The 20,302-nt window shown below is 43.7% G+C and overlaps 1 protein-coding gene across 1 annotated transcript; it reads left to right on the top strand.

Moving 5' to 3' along the window:
- Positions 1-308: 308 nt before the first annotated feature.
- On the top strand, positions 309-11,207 carry ubtd1b (ubiquitin domain containing 1b). Its single transcript, XM_047609980.1, has 4 exons — positions 309-1,141; positions 7,091-7,318; positions 7,434-7,591; positions 7,794-11,207. Exons 1-4 carry the CDS (start codon positions 1,060-1,062, stop codon positions 8,064-8,066), a joined length of 741 nt encoding a protein of 246 aa, XP_047465936.1. The 5' UTR covers positions 309-1,059; the 3' UTR covers positions 8,067-11,207.
- The last annotated feature ends 9,095 nt before the right edge of the window (positions 11,208-20,302 follow it).

The following is a 20,302-nucleotide window of genomic DNA, read 5'->3' as shown; positions in this document are numbered from 1 at the left end:
TTTATGAAGTCGAGGCAGTGTGTGTTTTACTTGAAATATGAACGTTTGCGAAACGTTGAAACAAAACCAACATTTATTTTTCCTGACGTTGCATTCACGTGCTGTCAGAATTTTAAAAACTACATAGAGTAACACTGGTGAAAAGTGGTATTCTCTGTGGTATTCGTGATGTATGCCGCATGACTTTTCACCGAGACACGCGTATCTTCACTACAGTCACGGACTCCGGTCAAATACCATCAGCGCCGAAAGTATCTCCATATAATGGTTATTTGATACATCGATATCGTATGTATTTGCAGACTCGTCCATTCATAATTGCATTTGTTCCTGACGCAAGAGAAACCAACACCTGCCTGCGTGCTCACGCGCAGGCGTAAAAAAAAAGTTCGGCGGCGCTAGCTCGCTCACCGCCGCTAGTCACCTTTTAACAGCACAGAGGGAAGTAACATTTTTTGGGGTTTTAAAGGGAAAACTGGAGACGGAGTCGAAGAGTTGGATGGACACCCCGTACATAGGGCCGGGGTGACACGTAACTACCTACCGCAGTTGTAAGAGACTCAAAATGACGGTAAATGATCCCGAGTGCGTGGAAGTTTGTGTTTACTGGTGTTGTGGTAGCTAGCTGGCTGGCCCTGTTAGCCTGTTAGCGAGAAAGGTGCGCGTTGTTTGGACTGGCGAGGAGCAGCGTGTAAACCTAACACAACTTAACTGGCAAGTTGGGCAACGGCCACATTGTTGGGCATATCCCAACATTTAGGAAGAGCTGCGTGGCGGTCGTGGCTGGCTGCTGGTTTTGCAATCTCGTAACTAACGCTGGTGCGGGCCACGAGATTTGAACCTTGCGGGGTCGTCTCAGACTCGAACTGTGTTCAACCCTTGGAAGTGAGACCTCAAACCACGATCTCGAGTGTGTAGATGCCACGGATGAGATATCAGGCGTGCACCGCTGTACCTGCGACCGGACCACCTCGTCGGACCTAGTTCGTCATCTTCGTCCGCGATGGCCCCCCTGCCCAGCTAGTGAGACCCGTGGAGACCATCTGCAGCCCGCTAACTATGGGAGGATGTGTGGGGAGATACTGGGAAGGCTGGGACGACAACCAGAGCCGCGGCTCATCCAGGAACGGTGGGCGAGGAGGTAAGGACATAGTCCGTGTATATATGTGGTTCCATTAAATTATAACAATAAAGAAACTTAAAGGCAACTAGGTACCTAAAAACTACCCATTTCTGTTTTGTGAACGTATTAAGTGTTAAACATGTGCTAAACTTGAGGAGGCTGTCTGAGACTCATTGTATCCAGGTGAATTTCACTCCTGTCCCGGACTGTAACTCAAAATGCATCTCAAGTCACCAGTCACCAGTGATTGGGTTTCACATCCTTGGTCTCCTTTGTTTTCTGGTGAGAAACAGATTTCTGCTAAACAGAGGAGCATTGTGTGTGTGGGCCTTTCTTGGGCATTTCCATTTATTATTTCCTCACCGTGATACTGCATAACGATCAAGCTTAAATGGAAGTGCATATAAAAGTTTAGATCCCGATTAGATAGCGATCGCGTCGTACAGTTACTGAAGTGCCTGAAATAACAAATTGCATCAGTGCAAATAAAGGATGTAGGCTAGTTTGCATTCTGGATAGGGAGTAGGCTTCTGTTGGGTTGTTGGAGAACCTCGTTGTAAGTGGACGTGTTTCGAATTGGTATTGTAGAAGTTGTCTTTAAACCAAAGTAGCAAAGGTTCCACCGTTTCCCAGGTTGGGGATGTTTCTCGTCGGTGACTTGAGGTCATGTCCATTAATTCTGCACCTTCCCAGAAGATAACAGCAGTAAGATAAACACTGGTGAACTGCCAGGGTTTTGTTCTTTTTACACTTTTCTTGATAGTGACGGATGGAATTTGGATTGTTGCTTCAGTGTTAAGAAAATGCTCAGTGTTACTTTTACAACCGGACTAAAAACACACACACAGGCGCCGTGCAGCTGAATTGGCAGACGTCGTGAATCAGTACATAGTTTTGACCCCAGAAAACAATGCGGATGACATTTGGCTTGACCTCCCATGATAGATATTGTAAAACTAACTTTATTCATTGAGCGCTGTGGCAAAAAGTGGCTATAGGAAGTAATAGTATGAGACAGTGGTTTAATATGAGATGTACTTCATCAGATTTCTGTCAGGTTGCTGGGCACACCTTGGCGATAAGTGTAAGTGCAATGCCATTATAAATAGTTTCACTGTCCCTTTTATAGTGTCTCTAAATGTTAAAAGTTTTCTCCACTTTGTTTCTTATTGATAGAAAGGTTTTCAGTCACTCCTTTTTTTTTTTTTTTTTGCTTCTTTTAGAAAAAAAGATGGAGGTTAAAGTAGGCTTCTCTTTTTCAGGTTTCATGATCTTTACAGGCGAGCATGACCTTCAAAGTAATTTACGTTTCTTTATGTGCCAAAGTGCCTATTTAAAGTTACAGCCAAGATTTCCTGTCTTTTTAGTGGTGGCTCATGATTGAGACACTCCCTACTAGACCACGCTTCAGTCAAAAAGAACAAGTCGTATCATGTCCTGCTGCATCATCGACTGGCTTCTCTAACGGGACTGAATCTGCTCTGCTTGACAAACCCTCATTCAGATGGCAAACCACGTGAGGGGAGGGGGTCGAATACATTAAACAGCTCATTTCCGAATTTTTCAGGCTGTGTTAATTGATTCCTGCCCTCGCTACCCGGTGAAGTTTGTGTCCCTATTTTCTTCAGATGAGATAGCTCAGTGATTTGTGTGGCATTGTAATGAGTTTAGCTACTGCATCACATACTCAAAAGCCATATTTATTGCTGTGCGTCACTCTTTATAGTTGTGCGTCACTCAGGGCTGCTGTAGCCTGAGGTGCGTTTCTCCAGAAATGTTAGACGCGTAGCGGCAACCAGGCCACAACCACTGCGATTGGTCAGCAGTGCATCGTCGCGCATGTGTCTCGGCGTCCAGACAAGCACAGAAACACACAATTTACTCCAATCTGTACTAAAGCAACACAGGCATACGTGTCATCTGAATGCGTGTGTTGTAAAATTATGGACAGGAAATAAGTTAACAAAAACTAACGGCCTCTGTGTGTGTTCAAACTTGCCCCAGAAGGAAATCCAAACAGAGACTTAATTCTTATGGTCTGACACGTGTCAACTTTTGCAATTGCGCTGTAGATTTTTGCAATCCTGTATAATGTTGCGCTACTTATGATCGAGTTGACCAATCCTCTCATCCCTAACATTTCATTGCACTGGAAAGTCTGTGTTGACCCGCACATGACAATCTGATCTCATCTGAAGCGTAGACTCATTCAGTCTAACTGTACCAGGCCAAAAATGGTCACAGGCTAGTTTTTGCTTTTGTTTGTTTTGTTATTTTTTACCAAAACTGACACGTTCTGACCAAGTCTGATCCTGTCCTTTGGTTTTAGGTAACTCTTGAGATCGAGCTCAGCTTTCTTTTCTGATACCTTCTCAGACACATTGTTTCATTTGTGAACTGGTGATGCTTTATCTGTAGGGACAATAAGAGTGTACTGGGATGAGCTTGGTTTGCTAGCAGATACCTGACCTGACGAAACTGATTAAGAACTGCAGAGATAGAGCTCCTACAGAAGTCAAGTAATTATTATTTTAGGGACAATATTAATACATGCATACTTTAAATTAGTTAAAGTTGCTCGGGCCCCATATTGGAAACCAACGGGGCAATTTTTTTAACCATAAATGATTAACAATGGACCACATGTCCAAAAAAAAAGAAAAAAAAAAAAGATGAAGAAATAGATCCAAACTGGTTGAGTGAATATGGAAGTAGTTTTTGTTTGCAACAATAAAAAGTTAAATAAAGCATTGTTTTTACAGGCTGCATGCTCGTTTAAATATCTGTGTGTGTCCTAATTCAAAAATGTTAGTTACCAGTCACAAAGTGTGGTCGTTGGTGAACAAATGTATTATTTTGACAGCAAACAGCGACGAGAGCGATTTGATTCGCTCCTCGGCTGATAAGGACGTTTCCCGGAGGGACATTATGGACTCTTTCAAGGTTAGCCTTATCTGTGGCTGCAGATAGCTCGAGCACCATTGTGGTGACAAGATAACTAAGCGGCTACAACGATGAGACCACATGTTTGCGTTCGACTGCACGTGTTCCGAGAAAATACAGTCGGACGTCGATTCGGCCTGCGTCCTCCCAGTGAGAGAAACGCAGAAAAACTCCCCACGTTCATTGTTTGCCTCATGTCGAGGGAATGTGCGCGGCCGTTAAATGTCTTAACAAGGCCAAAGTTGGATTTCTCTATCCAAGACTCAGGCAGCCTTTTAACAGCCACCTGTAGATGTTGTAGTTGCATGCGTGCCGACGTACAGCACAGGGACGCGTCCTGATAAACACAGCTTGCTTCGCTGCAGCCTCATCACGTGCGTGCACCCTGCTTTTACGAGGCCGTCGGGATGAAAACACCCTGATATTGCTTCATGTGTCTGTAAATCAGTGCTTTATGTCTCAGTTTTGGTGCAGAGAGGCCGTTCTCTGACACACACACACACACACACACACACACACACACACACACACAACACTGAGCTTTCTAACCACGGAGAATATGGACGTAAACATTTTTAGCGTGTGGTTTTAGTTAGCATTTTAAATTATGCACAGTTTAGCTCACTTTTATACTCTTTATACGGAATCCAGACTAAGGGAGGACGCACAACCCTAAAGACAGACGGTCGTATACCGCTGGAAAGTCCGGGGCTGTGCAGCTTCTCCTCGCAGTGACGGGGGTGAATCTTTGTCCTAAAATGTCCCCTGTTAATGGAGTGGGAAGGGATTAGCGCTGGTGGAAGATACAAACAGGCATTAAAGCCTTGCAAATGATTTTTATTTAATTGTGCCATCCGCTCAGACGCCACATCTCTGGGCTGCTGTAGAGATCTCTCTGGGTGGTGACGCTCGTTGGATGACCGAGGGAGGAGAGAAGAGTGTGGACACGCCTTAACATTGGCTTATTAGAAGTCGTATCATTCTGATAATGACCAGTTTTATTGCAGATTTTCCTCATATCAGGCAAGATAACCCAATCTAAGTCCTAATCACTCTCCCTGTTGGTAACAAAATCCACCTACAGCAGCACCTTCAAAGCTCACAGCTAAATGTATAAGTTAATTTTTAAATACATTATTCAAAGTTCCCTCGTCTGGTGCGGTGGACTTATTATGTAATGGATCCACCGTTTCCAAGTGAACACAGTGTTTTGCTTTTGACTACACACCTGCAATAAGTTACTATCAGCTAGTATATTGGCCTGGACTATTTATTGGCCGAGCTTTAGTGAAAGGTGGTTCTGTGCCAGACTTTGAGAAGTCAGTTGTATAAAATATCAAGTAGACGTCAACTGGATGCTGGTTGTTCTGCCAGAACCTGCAAACATCATCTACTGCTATGTATTTTGTGTACATATATATATATATATATATACTATACTATACAGTCGACACATGTGAGTTTCTGACACTTCTTATTTGAGAGGAGTTATGGTTCGTTTTCCGTTTTGATTCTGCTCATTTGCTTTCAAACATTGCCACGTCGTCCATTGCATGTACCTGCGTTTGGATGTGTTTTGTTTTAAAATGTCGACCACAAATCCTCTTTGTCTTTTATACAGACACCACATGTCTGCAACTACTTTAGCCGAGTGGTAGAGGGAAGTCCCTTCGCCTCACTCAGCGTCAGACTCTGAAAAGACTTAATTGCCAAGTGTATTTGTACATACAAGGAATTTGCCTTGGTGTTTGTTGCATAAACAGTATAAAATAAGTCGGGATTCACTCTCCTCCAGACACTAAGCCCATGTCCTCCTGATCACTCCCCCTGAGCCGCCTGCACTATAAATAATTAGTCTGAAAGAAAGGCAGCCTCTTTTACGTCTGCTGTCTCAGTTTTATGTTCTTCTTCAGATAGAAAATGATGGAGTGAAAGCGCCTTTTGAAAATATAAACAGCAGAGACGACACCTTTTTACAAGTCTACACAGCAACCTGTTCTATTAGAAGAACGTTAAACTGGCAATAACACAAAACTGCAGCGGTGATTCCTCGGCAGGTCGTCATAGCTGGAAGACGTGTTTGAATGACCCCCCTCGTGTATTCCTTCATTTCAATAAGTGCTCTCCTGGCCTCGTTGTTCTTTGTATCAATATTGAATGGTGGGAAACACCGGTACGGTTACATGGACAGATATAGACCACACATGCTTCATGCATATTGCATCTCGGAGTGACCTCCTAATTTTAGACCGGGGTGACGTGTCGGGGTGGGATGTCTGTCTCTGGTGACAGCCAGCGTTCCTCTCTGCTCTGACGTCTGTTTATTGCTTTAAAGAGATGACAGGCTTTGACATTAAAAATCACGACGCTCATTAATCAGCCGCTTATTGCCGGCGTGTTATAGTGACGTCTGTTTAAAGCTGGTGTCACTAAGATGCACTTTGAACCTATAGATGCCAGTTTTTGTTGGAGTGTGGAAGAGAAAACACAACTGCACAAAGAAATGGGCTTTTTCTGGTACATTCAGTCAGACATGACCAGAGAAAGCTGCAACATCCAGGGCTGAGAAATGAACACCTCAATGTTTGGAATGCCAACTTGTCTACAACCCAGTAGAAAAACAGTTTTCTGTATATCAAGGCTTGAAGTTGTGCATAATTAATGGGAGCCGCATTGGGTGACAGGAGGTTGCTGTCTCAAGTCGCTAACTGTCTGAAGACGTTACCTGCTCTAATCAGCTCCTAAACCTAAACTCCACTGCTCCGATCGTTTTTGAATCACCCAGATAGTCGGTGCCAGGATGGTGATAGACAGATAAACCAAATCTGAGGGTTTTTCCATTATCATATAGAGGGAAACATGTAGAGACACTTACTGATTTACTGATTACTGCATAGATTGTCAATTCACCTTGAGTTTATGCTGCATTGACATATATAAAGTGGACACTAGCTAGGGTCAGTAACCAGAAAGGTATATGTTACATGTCAATAAACAGATTTCTTGTCTCTGTGCCGATCGCAGGACGCAACGAGCCTCTGAAAAAAGACCGCCCCAAGTGGAAGAGTGACTATCCCATGACGGAGGGCCAGCTGCGGAGCAAAAGGGACGAGTTCTGGGACACGGCGCCGGCCTTCGAGGGCCGGAAGGAGATCTGGGACGCCCTGAAAGCCGCCGCCGTGGCCCTGGAGTGTAACGACCACGAGCTGGCCCAGGCTATAGTGGACGGAGCGAGCATCACACTGCCACACGGTGAGGAATGAAAACACATTGTTTTCTTATTCCTGGATTTCCAGGAAGTTTTCCAAATTAGGATCTAAACTAAATCATGTCCCGTTTTCTGTGACATTCCCCCCCCCCCCCCCAGGAACTCTGACCGAGTGTTACGACGAACTCGGGAACCGCTACCAGCTGCCCGTCTACTGCCTGGCTCCGCCCGTCAACCTCATCTCAGAGCGGAGCGATGAGGACCCCAGCGACAGCCCCGAACCCCCAGCTGCACCCAAGAAGGAATTCCAGCTCAAGGTAGCGTCTCCTAAAAGACTTACCTACGTGTCTTTGGGCAGATTAATAAACTACAACAGACATGAACTTCCTGTCCTCATAAGTCAGCAGCTTTAGTGCGTAAAGACATTTAGTGCCACTCTCACCAATGGCTACCCTCCACTTTTTCACCATTCTGTGCAGCATGTTTTTCATTGCTCCCGCTCTGCCCGTTCCTCCGCAGGTGCGACTGTCTACAGGGAAGGACCTGCGGCTCAGCGCCAGCATGGTGGACACAATCGGGCAGCTGAAGAAGCAGCTGCAGGCCCAGGAGGACATCGACGCCAACCACCAGCGCTGGTTCTTCTCCGGAAAGCTGCTCACAGACAAGACGCGGCTGCAAGACACTAAGATCCAGAAGGATTTCGTGATCCAGGTCATCGTCAACCCGCAGGCCCTCCGGGACCCCAAGGCGTCGCCGAACACCACCGCCTCCTCGCCCACGACGTCCGAATAACAGAGGAGACGGATGGCGACGCAGTGCAGTGCAGTGCCCTCTCAAAGCTGGAGTGTTTCAAACAACAGCTACTGTTACTGAAAGATCCGTGGAGGTACAAAACTACTTCTTAACTACTTCTTTGGAGCAAAAAAAAAAAAAAAAAAGAAACCCCAGAGGGAGAAACTCTAAAGTGCTGCTTTCTTTCATGTTCGGTGTGTTTTTCTGCTGTCCCAGTCACCACACTTACCCAGGACGTCCTCGTCCTCTTTGAACCTCCAAGTAAAGCTCATCCCGCGGCCTCATCGGCCACGTGCAGAGTGTGCACGCGACGGCCGCTCACGCAGACTCAGTCCTTTTGCCTGCACTCATGCTAACGTAAGTGCCAACGGAGGAAACGCAGAGGTGTTGGTTCTAAAGCACATTTTTACTAGGACACATACGGACTCTGCAGTAACAGGAAAAAACACAAAGGCAGAGCGCCCGATGCTGAACTTTTTCCTTTTTTTTCCCCTTCTTTCTTTTATTGAGGAAATAATGTAAACTCAGCTTTTTTGCACATAAATATAATGACTATACTTTTGTGGTAGTTTGTGTGCCTTCTACAAGACAAAAAAAAAAAAGGGGGTCAACGTCTGGTATATGTTGCTAGCGTCACCGCCAGGCTAAGCCTTCACCCTTAGATCAATCTAAGTTACAACTGCTGCCTTTTTTTTTTAACCTATGACACGTGAGCAAAAATAATATCGGTTGGCAACATTGCAGTAGCTCGCAGAGACGCGTCATAGTTTAAATCAGTCACGCCTCAGTCTAGCGAAAGAGAAATTCCCATTAATAGTATTAACAGCTGCATGACTGACCGCCGCCAGGAGGGGGCAGCACAGCCCTCACATAATCCCTTCTGTTACTTTTCACAGCCTGATGAATGTATTCGCTCTCCTCTTATTCTTGATGTCCTCCCGTACCTTCTGAAGAAACGTCAAAGTCGTGTTTTCTTCACCAGCATAAAGATGCTCGACGTGGAGCGGCGAGACGAAACGACGGCCGCCGAAGGCCGTGGGTTCAGGTGTCGATTTCTCAGAGGACTCGTTGCCGAAGGAGTGTTTTTATTTCGCTTTGATCTCGAAGGCGTTCCGCACGCGTGCTCATGATCGTCAAATCAATGTGACGTGTGAGCGGAGGCCTTTATCAGGGACAATCGAGCAACAGGAGCTGAATAGGATCATTGTGGGGAATGTAGGAGATTTCGGAGCTTGACACTCGTTCTCTCATTCAGTCGTTTAAATTTAAAGCATTATTTTAAGTGTATCTCTCATTAGTCCCCTCGCTTCATGAAAGTGAAGCATTAAAGCTCTGGAGTCCCTTTAATGAGACTTGATTGACAAGCCATGTTGGAAACGCTACAATCACCATTTTTTTCTTTTTCTTCAGCTGCGTAAATATGAATAAGTGTCCTTGTGTCTAATGAAATGCGTTCGAGGCAGCATGGGTATTGTCGTTCTGAAAACGGCGTGCTGTGGCACCGCTCCTCACACCTTTCTCCAGCAGCGACCATCGCGGAGGGATTCAAACTGAACCGAGCCACAGCTCGCCGCGTCCAGACGACGCTTTTTTCCTAGCCCGTTTCGGCCTTTAGACTCATTAAGTTGCACGTTTTCGTTTCGTTGTTCCCAGGATTTTCCTCCCTTTACCAGTGGTTCTTAAAGGGATGTTTCGTAATCCTCGTATGCAAACTTGAATGAGCGTTTCTCTCTATGTGCAATACAATAGACATAGACCTCACGTTGTTTTTCCTTTCTGCAGATTTCATATCGCACCAGCCCCCCGAGTGTCGTTTAGAGCCCAGGTACAAGCCTGCTATAATCTGTGTCAGATAATCAGCTGCCTCTGTAAAGGGTTTTTAAATGTTTTTGGGCCTTCATGGACGCTCACCTTTTACACAAATATCTAAATATTAAAAATGGACTTTTTTTTCCCCCTCTGGTGTTCATTTAGCGTTGTGGCCTGATTCAAGTGTAGCTGAGCCTCGGGGAGGGAAACGCTGACAGCTTTATCTTTATCTGTAAAGGTTCATTCATCCAGGTCAACATATGTCCACAAAAACACTAAATACACGTTCTTCAGCATTTTTGGATAAACTTTATCTACAGCATCCCCTCTGAAGTGTTGTGCTCATCCTCAGCTTGTCATTTGTTTTCTTCTTGAACAGTCCATCTGTACAGACTGTTGTACCATGTTAAAGGGATAGATTCTTATTACAGCGGAAAGAGGCTTCCAGAGCTTTAACGTGTCTGAGAATTACAAGACGAGTCCTCGTGTGGTGCTGAGGCATCTGGCATCTAAAAAAAAAAAAAATCAACTTCCTACATGTTGTAATTGCTCTTCTCCGTTCTCAGTGCAGGCCTCAGGCTTTACCTTGTCTCGTGTAATGTTAAACTGAGTCTGTAACTCCACTGCGTCCTGAGCCACTTCACCTCCAACAGGATTTGTAGTCCCGCCGACTCTGCACGTTCGCAAGAGGACGGGGACTAAAAATGTTCATGCTTAGTTAAAAAAAAAAACGCACTGAGTGCAAATGAGAAGCACATTTGAGAGAAGCTTCACTCGAATTCGCACGTTGGGTCGTTTCTCAGCGGGAGCACCTGAAGGCATCGCCTTTGTCTCCATTTTGCTGAGCGACTCAAATAGACACTGAAATCATTTATTAAGGCCCATTTCTATACAATCTAAACGCAATTTAAGGCTGGACTCAGACAAAATGCAAGTTGACGGCGCACACACGGAACTGAGCTGCATATGAAGTGGTTTATTATTAAGCTGTTTGTAAAAGCCTCACCGGGCCGGACGTATTTATTTTACTGCACATAACACTCCATACCAGACTATCCCTAAAGGCAAAGCTTTCGCACCTGAGCGGCCATATCTAAAGCGCTCGAAGAAAAGGAATCTCGGACATGTTTTTCAAATGTCCACCGAGGTCTGTGTTTAAATAAGAGTCATATTTAGTTAAATAGAGAAATTAAGAAATGTACGGACATGTCTCAGTGAACGACGCCTAGAAACTATTTTACACTTGGTTAGTTCATTTATATGCTGATTTCATTTTAAAATGCTGTTTTTAAACTGTTGAATAAAATCAAACTCTTGTTTAAAAAAAAAAAAGTGTCAAGGCCAGATTCTTTGTTGCCACAAGATGGCGCTGTCGGCTTGAATTGCAAATGCTCAGGCGTCTCAGCGGTGAGGTAAGAACATGAGAAACACACAAACACACACACACACTTAGAGCTTTGTTTATCTTTACCTCAAATATGTCCGGGCATGAATCAGATGATTTACAGCATGTGTGTTCCTTGAAAGTCACCATTTTGCTGAAGGAAAAGTGCTGTGAAGTGTAACAAGATATTTTTTTCATGAGGAAAAATCTGTATTTTTAAGATAAGATAATCCTTTAATTTATCCCACAGTGGGGAATGAATTTACTCAGCATTTCCAATCCTTTAGAGTTTCACAATCAATCTGGCGTCACACAGTGAGTTAAAGTAAATATTTTCTTGTTTATTTTGAAGTGTTTAGTTTTCTGAACTGCGTTTCCCAGCAGCCTATAATCGCCAAGGGTCGGCAACGGAACAGTCTTAGTAGAGTTTCCTTTTTGTGCTACAAGCTGGAGTATCTACAAGTGGTTCTCTGCACATTTACAGCCATGATAAGGAGGGATAATAATACTAACAATAACCAGTTTTCTCTTTAATACAAACTCTCCAGAACTTTAAAATGCGTCACTTCCTGCCTGGGAGGCAGCAAACTTGAGTGACTAAGTGTCAAAGATGGAAAAAGCACAGAAAATATACATGAACTAGCGTTGTACATGAAGAGGGACATTTTCAATCAGTGCAACTCTGTTTCCTTCTCCCTCTCCCTCTCTCTCTCTCTCTCGGTCTCTGCAAATACAGTCAACAGAGGGTCTCAGGAGGGTTGTGGTGCACCGGGCCTGGAAAAAGCCCCTATTGACGGTGGAATTTCACAGGGAGCGCTGTGTTTGCGGTCACTCGCCCAGTCAGCCTTATTCTAAACTCAGTTCACCCACTACAGACCCAGGCTGACCCTGACGCCACAGCAGAGAGTTTCTGAAGGAAGATCTTAGCGCTGTCACAGGCTCGTGAGTTTAATTCGACTTTGGATGTTTTATGTAACACCCACATCATAATGTAAGTTCCTCTGTTGTTTTCGCCTGTGTGCAGCACAGCCACTGAAGTGGACGTCATAAAGTTTTACACAAATTCTTCCCAAAGAACTGCAAAGTTATGTTTTTAAATTGAATTTTATGAGAAGTCTGAGTAAATTGGGTCTTTTAATTTCTCATATGGCCCACTTTGTATTTTGGGATACATTTCTGTCACCTCAACCTTGTCACAAGCTACCGAGGAAGAGCTATTTCAGAAAGTAATGATAAAAATTGCACAAAAATCTCCCTCGAAAAAGTCCCAAACAATCCCGTTTGAATCACAAAGTGGAGCTACACCTACGCTGTGCATTATCCTGAGTCAGGCTCTTTCATATGGCGTGTCTCAGAGGAAGTGGTGAATCAAGAATGAAAGTAAAATAAAAATGTCCAGAGAAACCTGGACAGGCCAGCAAATCTCCACTACACCAGCCCCCAGCAGACATGAGCACCATGTTGGCCTCCAGGCTGGAAATTCCCATCTTGTAGCCTGTAATTACAACCTCTTCTTCTTCTTTTACTGACTGTTACTTGTTATGCAAAAGCTACAACTAAATAGTAAAGACAAGAGGCACGAGTGTTTGCTACTTACCACAGACGGTGTTTAACTTTCACAATTACCAGCATCAACGTGTACAAAATAGTTAATTAATAGTTAATCGGTGCTAACGATTATCAGCTAATATGCTGTTAGCTTTAGAAAACATTAGCTTTATCAGAGAAACTGTCAAAAGATATAGGAAAAGTTTGTTTTTTTAAATGTATATACATTTCAAAGACAGGACAGCACGAGCTTAGGCACACAAGAACTATTTATTAAAGACATTGATAACATGGAGGATATATGACATTACAATTTCTCCTTTTACCATATTAGCATGTTAGCTTCGCCAGGAGCCTAACACCACCTGCGCTTAAGTGGTGCCTTCATATGGGGTCGAAATGAATCCATATGGGCATAACAATCCTGTTGTTCACAGCAGGGGTGCATCTTCAGGACGGGAAAACCAAGTAATTAAAAGAGAAAGGAGCCCTCCATGACAACCATAAACCTTCTTAAACCTATATAGCCCCTACAGTGCAACAACAATACTCAACAACCCCCTTTAGGCTCCCTTCTGTCTACTCTATGAAAGGTTTCATCAGTTTGCCACTACTCAGTAATTTTAGTGTGTACACTTGTTAAAGCACCTGATGAAATTAATTGACATCTTTCTGATTTCGACCAGGGGCTAGGATAACTACCGCGAGTCAAGATGTGTCTGGTGGTGGTTTCAGAGTGAGACCAGAGGCTATTTCTATTTCCAGCTGACAGTAAGTTGCTAAAATCTAAATCAATTGCAGAGAGTTTTCTCTTGAATTCCATGACATCTGAGGAAGATTTTGACATCCTTACCAGTCTCCTCTTTTTGCTTCTTGTACAGCTTCCTATAGCGAAAGGCTACAACTCTGCCGGCACTGCCAGCGAGTAGTGTCGTCGAAGTGCAGAGTCAGTCAACCGCTCAGTGACGTCATCATCGACACGTGACGGATGCCATCACATTGACAAGGTATTGTAACTTGTCGCACTCTCACCGTTCATCCAGATGAAGATCTAAATGGTGTTCTCTTGACTTAGAGCTGATGTTACCACTTCAAGTACGCCAAGAAGTTTGTGTGCACCAGTTTCCAAGTCAAAATCACAAGGTCACAAAATGCTAATCGTAATATTTCTTTCACATGATCCTTTTTGATACTTAAGAAACAACAGTACAACACTCCTTAGCTAACGCTAAATAGGGACCTCAGGTCTCAGCTGCCTGAGTTTGTACAGTCTCCCTGTGTCTACGTGGGTTTTCTCCAGGTATTCCTGTCTACGGTTGTTTGGTTGATTGTTGATTCTAAATTGATCGTAGGTGTGAGTGCGAATGGTTGTTTGCTTCTGTGTTAGCCCTGAGATAAACTGGCAACCTGCTTCTCACCCCATGACAGCTGAGATAGGCTCTAGCAACCCCTACGATCCTAGTGAGGACAAGCGGTAGTAGAAGATGAGTTTATCATGCAAATGTGTTATGGTGGATTCTAAAAGGTGGTAGTTCAAAAGTCAGGCTAAAAAGCATCAGCAACTGAGCTGTGGCTTGGGAAACACAAACCCCATAAAGCCTTGACAGTTTCCTAGTTGGGGCACAGACTCACATTTTCCCAACTCGTAGTAGTGGAATTCTCCAGATCCAGTATCACAGAAAGGCACCTAAAGGAAAACAAAGTCATGGAAGCAGCAGAATAATCAACTTGGTTGAGGAAACACTCTGTCCGTGAAGGACCTCAAGGTATATCTGAAAAACAAGGTGAAACCAGGGAAACTGAAAGTGTAGTTTCTTGAAGAAAAGTAGCTTCTTCGCTTCTAAAAGACTGGTTGGGGTTCAAATAAGAACATCTGTGGGTGTTTCCCTTTACTAGTCACGAGTCCAGTTGCAATTGTCCCAGTTTGCTCTCTGGATACACTCTGCTACTTGACCTATTTGCGTTCGAAAGACTGCTCCAATTTCTGCTCATTTCCTGCTCTATTCCTGCTATTTAACAGCTTTCTTCACTTAAGGAGATGTTTGCTACTCCCCCTTCATTCCCTTCAAAGCAAATATTTTGACACAAGATCTAGATGTAATTTTGGTTTTCCCGACTCTGATGTCTTAATTACCATGTGATTGGCAAAAAAGAAGAATACATTAGCAAGCAATGCAGGGCTGCCTGTGGTGGAATTTCCAAATATGCTTTGTTTCATAGCAGCAGAAAAAAACACAGCTCAAAACTAGATGTTTTTCCTACACCTCTTGATATCGTATTCACTGGAAATTCTCCCTTGTGCAGCTACTGGACCAGTGTCATGCTGGCTGGTTGCTAACAAAACCTAGTCTTATTTCTCTCTTTTAGTGTGGACCTTGTGTTAGTAAAGCTACAATAATGATTTACAGGAACTGGAGGTTATTCATGAGTCATCAGGATGTTTGTGAGGAATGCAAGCTCTCTCCCTGGGATAAATACAGGGGATTGTTATGCAAAGCAGACTTTTGTCCAGAATAACAGAGGACTTTAACCGGAATAGATGATGAAGTCAAATCCTCTCAGCAACGAGCTCAGTGTGAGTGTTTGTGTGTGTGTGCATGTATACGTGTGCTGGCTAGTTATAGTGGTTTTAAAAGCTTATCCCCAGACTCCCGCTCTCACTGGACCCTCATCCACTTACCTAACGCTCACCTGGCTCACGACTAAACCTCGTGTAATGCTGTTGTGTGCGTGTGTGTGAGTCACCTAATACTTTCTACCGTTAACTAAAACTGTGGACCTGGTCACCCCATGGCCTGACAGACCACGTCACAGCGCCCAGTTGGAGCAGAGCCAATGGAAGGTGTTACAAGATGAGGCAGGTTTCCAAGGCTTAGTATGGCGGGAAGGATGGAGTGATTACCGAACGGGCCTTCAATGGGTCACAGGGTCCAGGTCCAGGCACCTGGTCAAGGTTTCCACTCATTTATGCATTGCTACATAAAAACTGGATCCACACATATTTAGTTTTACATAGACGTAATAAGGTTTAACACTAGCTAACTGCAGGGAATAACTATGGACTGAATATAAATATGTACTAACACTCTGTAATGCCACCCATGGGATTCCTGAAGAACGGTTTTGAAGCTCAGTATGCTGGCTCGGGCAGTCGCCATCTTGGCAGTGGTTAACTGCCACTGTTAACTATAAATTTATGTCCTGACACAATATAAGCTAAGGTTAAAATTCATCTCCTTAGAACTGTTGTGAATGTGGAAATTAGCTACAGAGAGCAAAGCTGTTGTCTTCAAGAAAGTTTAGTTTTTCCATTTGAGTAGCAAAAACAAGTTCATTGCGACTATAAAACGGCTCATTGGTGAAAACTAGCTTTACAACATGACCAAACAAAAACAAGGAAGTGTCTCTGAACCATGTTAGAGTTTGCAGCGATGTTGACATCAATTTCCTTTGTCCAACTTATGCTGAGACGCCACAGAGTGAAACATCCAATACACCTTCTCATTCAATTCAATGACTGGTAGTGCATATACACACATTGTATGTTATGTTATGTTAACACTGATACAGAAGCCCAGTTAATCGCTCATCACACTGACCAGATAGCCTCTTCATCTTCCAGAGACAAGACACCAGCTGAGCTGAGACTTACTTTGTCCCCCACAAAGGTTGCCAAGTGTGCCAGCCAATCAGACACATGCAGGCACTCTTCCTTCCACATTCAGGTTTACGGACAGACCGATTCAATCCCCTCGAGGCAAAGTAATCATCTCCTCATTTCCCTGCAGCCAATCAGGAGGCTCCTAATCACCAGACAGCCTCAGAGCTTTTACTGTACCAGACTGTAGCTTAGGTGAATCTCCCAGGGTATTAGACACTGATACGAGCTCCATCAAAGGCAAGATTCTCCCACAGAAGAGGGAAGATATAAGGTAGCGGTCGTCCAGCGGTCAGAGAAGCAGGCTTTGCAATGAAAGTTTGCACACTGGAAATTAGTTGTGTCTTGATTTAAAAATTAAAGTGAAGTTGTGTCTGTGCTGTGAACTGTGTCAGGCAACTGCTAAGAACTAAGGACTCTTAGATTTAACTTAAACATTTATTTTGTGAGATTGTAAGTGAATTAATGTAATCAACTAGCAAGCTACAACAACACCACGCTCTGTGGGGAAAACATTTCGGCAATCAGTAGTTAGCATTTACAAATTTGAACCCATAATGGTACACACTGAAAAGAAAAGCGTAGTGAATAACATTTCTTTGTTGCTGGTGGGGGTAGAGCAGGGCACAGTATTAACTAAAGGCTTACGCAAGTGAGTCTAGTGGAGTGTGGACTTTTCATCGATTCCTCCTACACTCTCAGACAGTACAGACTCTGGCTCCAAACTTACAAGATGGCGCCACCGTATCTCTTTAATTCTAGCCTCACTTTGACCATTGGAAGAAAATGAAAAATATATAAGAATAGGCCGTTCTGAATCCTCTTGCACTGTCTAAAATCTGCTCCTGTTGGGAATCATTAGCCACCGTCAGCTACAAGTCATCACGGACTAACGTATGGCATAGCTGTACAACCACAGACTGTTTTCTCATGTATCGCCTCCAGTGACTTATCTCTATGATATTTGAGTCACTCATTTCCAGGAAGAAACCTATTTCTGTTGGGTCTGAATAAAAAAAACAAAAAAACATGATACTTTAAATATCACCCCTGTCCGTCTTTTTGAAACATTACAATATCATTGAACAGTAACACCGATGTGAGCATGGAAAGAGGCACAGTCAGCTGCCAACCTGATATGTTTTTTACGAAATTCAAATTACTCTTCAGGTTTTGTCTTCTGGGTGTGATCTTCTGATGGTGTGCTCTGTGACTAGACATATGAGAGCCGCCGTTGAGGATCACTGCAGGCTTGTGTTAGTACTGGAATGCGCTATTGTGATTCCGCTTGCACTTTCACACTTGTCTTTTATATTCTGTTCCACTGTTGTCGTTTTGTCCATGTTGTTTGGCAAAATTAACCAAAAATCTAATGAAAGCAAGTGTTCATGACATAATGAGACGATAAAATCAGCACGGAACACAAACAGGCCACTAGCAAAGCAGCAAAAACAGAAGATTCATGTGTTTACTCATGCCTTAAGCTTGTGTGTTCTGTGCTCGGCTCTCTCATTATCAATTCATGGCACTTTGTAATTGTGCCATTTAAATAAAGTTTTTAATTGTGGTGCAGTGACAGGGACAAGAAGTTTGTTCAGCCAATTAATCTTTCCTTCCTTGTCAGTGAAACCAGTAAATCAAGTGATCACTGCAGTTATTTTCTTCAGCCCAAACCATATAAATTGCTCAGTAGTGACAGAGGAGGTGGGGGCACTTCCATTCTTTATGGAGACACACACACAAATAACGAAGCATAATTACCACTGGCCTACATACTGGTCGCTCCAAACCACATGACATGGCAGGGTAGTGGAAAAATGGCAATTTATGTCACTAGATTATGTCCTATCACGTTGCACCAGTGGGTCTTTTTTCATTCTGTGGTTAGTGATGACATTTGAATGTTACTGCAGCTTTAGAGGAGGATTACTTTTTTCAGTCACGCAATATTGCACTAGAAGACAGGTATAAAGGGCCCTGGGCCCATATTCCCAAATATGGTGAGAATCCTCTCTGAGGGCTCCTAACTTAGCGTAAAAAATCATTCCAAGGAGTCTTGGCTTAGTAGTTTTTCCAGGACATTCTCATAGATCTCTGAAAAGTACACTTCTGGTGATAATGGGCATCATGAATCTAATCTCCATGAAGATGATGAGGATTGAGGATACAGGATTGAACCACAATAGTCCTGTTATTTGCTTACATTCTTTTACCATGCTGGTCAAATTTTTTGCACTTCATCCATTCGGTATTAACAAGGGTTAACGTTGTCAACGTTTGGCATTTAATTAACTCTCTGTCATTGAGTATTTGGAGAATATCTCTCCTGCCTCTTCTTTCTGCCGTTTTCTCCTTTGCCTCATAAGCTCCTCTTAAAAGTCCTCCCCCCCGCTCTTTATAGGTCAGCGAGCCCCCTGCTGCGGGAAGTCCATCCTCAGTTGTGCTATTTTGATAAAGGAGCTGATGTGCAGCTCCTGCTTGAGTGAGGCATCCAAAAACCAAAAAAGAAGTCCAAACGCAAAGAATGAGGGAGAACGCAAGGAAGGAACTGCGAGGAAGAACATAGAGAAAACATCCACGGTAGAACGCACATGTAGTGAGAAAAAGAGAGGCCGTGGTATACACACACCAAGAACTGATGAGGGAACAAGACCAAGGTGAGACCAATTAGGGAGCAGCCAACGAACAGGAAGCACAACTAACTTAAAGGCACAGGAAACAAGAAAAAATTCAAAACTTAATACCTCAAAGGATCCAAAAAAGCGTTGAATAAGGTCAGTTGGACTTGTAGAATTTCTTGAAGATGTTTCGCCACTCATTACCATGACCTGGATGACTGAGAACCTTCACAGACATACCTCAAAGGACCAGAAAAAGGTAGATAGTCAACACCATGACATTTTACGTGAGTTTATTTTATATGGTCTGCATATGCGTAGGGGTCGCACTCCACCTACATGTTGTCTCCAGTCTGCATTGTTCTCTTCAGACTGTATATATCAACAGCGTCATTAAAATCCACCACTGTCTCTCCCTTTCTTTGTATCTTCTTACTGAAACTCTCTCAGCAGCATTACTTAACATCAGCAAAAAAAAAATTTCCTAACCTTGCTGGATGCTAATGAGTCTTAAAGTGTATAACTATTCTTTCAGTAGCTCCCAAATAATTACGTTTCTCCCCTACTGCACAATGGACGGTCGCAACCCAAGCACAAACATGGTTGAAACGTGAAGCTCTTCATTACATCCACGATGGATCACAGCAGCGAGACGCCAGATGAAGTTTCATGAGGCGAAGAGTTCTCCTCCATTTAGCTTTCTATGACAAATAAAATGGGCGCGGTAATAGGACCTGGGGAATAATGCAAACCAGGCCTGCAATATACCTAGAAAATTTGGAAAAGTGAGGCTGCACATGAGCGCACTTGTGGCATGAGAGCCAGTCCCAGTCCCGGTCCAAGAGAGCGGCTCAGTGTGGGTGTCCTGGCGGCTCAGCTGGTTGACATGAACACTGAGATTTGTTTCTGGGCGCGGGGGTTTTGGTCACATCATTCCCTCTCTGTCTCCGATCCCATGTCTTTTTACTTGGAGGCGCCTGCAGTTCCTTTCAATAATGTCTAACTCTACTTCAGATGTGTGTGTTAAAACTGGAGTCTGGAGTCTGAGAGATTCTAGGGACCGTACGGAAATTATTAGGGAGGAAGTGGGCACCACTAAAGGGTGAAGGTTGTGTGTCTATTTACGGCCTGTGTCCCTGTATTTGACGTTCATCTGAAGGATTTACTGGTTACAGTTTACTGGTCAACATGTTTTTGGAAATAAGTCAAGAATCTATAC

The sequence above is a fragment of the Mugil cephalus genome, chromosome 16 (genome assembly GCF_022458985.1).
Source record: "Mugil cephalus isolate CIBA_MC_2020 chromosome 16, CIBA_Mcephalus_1.1, whole genome shotgun sequence".
Lineage (NCBI taxonomy): Eukaryota > Metazoa > Chordata > Actinopteri > Mugiliformes > Mugilidae > Mugil > Mugil cephalus.
The sequence above is the reverse complement of the archived record's forward strand: the minus strand, read 5'-3'. Positions and strand labels throughout refer to the sequence as shown.

Coding starts and splice junctions, on each gene's coding strand:
- ubtd1b (XM_047609980.1), top strand. CDS start 1,060: ATGGGAGGATGTGTGGGGAGATACTGGGAAGGCTGGGACGACAACCAG. Junction 7,319..7,433: donor GAGCATCACACTGCCACACG/GTGAGGAATGAA, acceptor CCCCCCCCCCAG/GAACTCTGACCGAGTGTTAC. Junction 7,592..7,793: donor AGAAGGAATTCCAGCTCAAG/GTAGCGTCTCCT, acceptor GTTCCTCCGCAG/GTGCGACTGTCTACAGGGAA.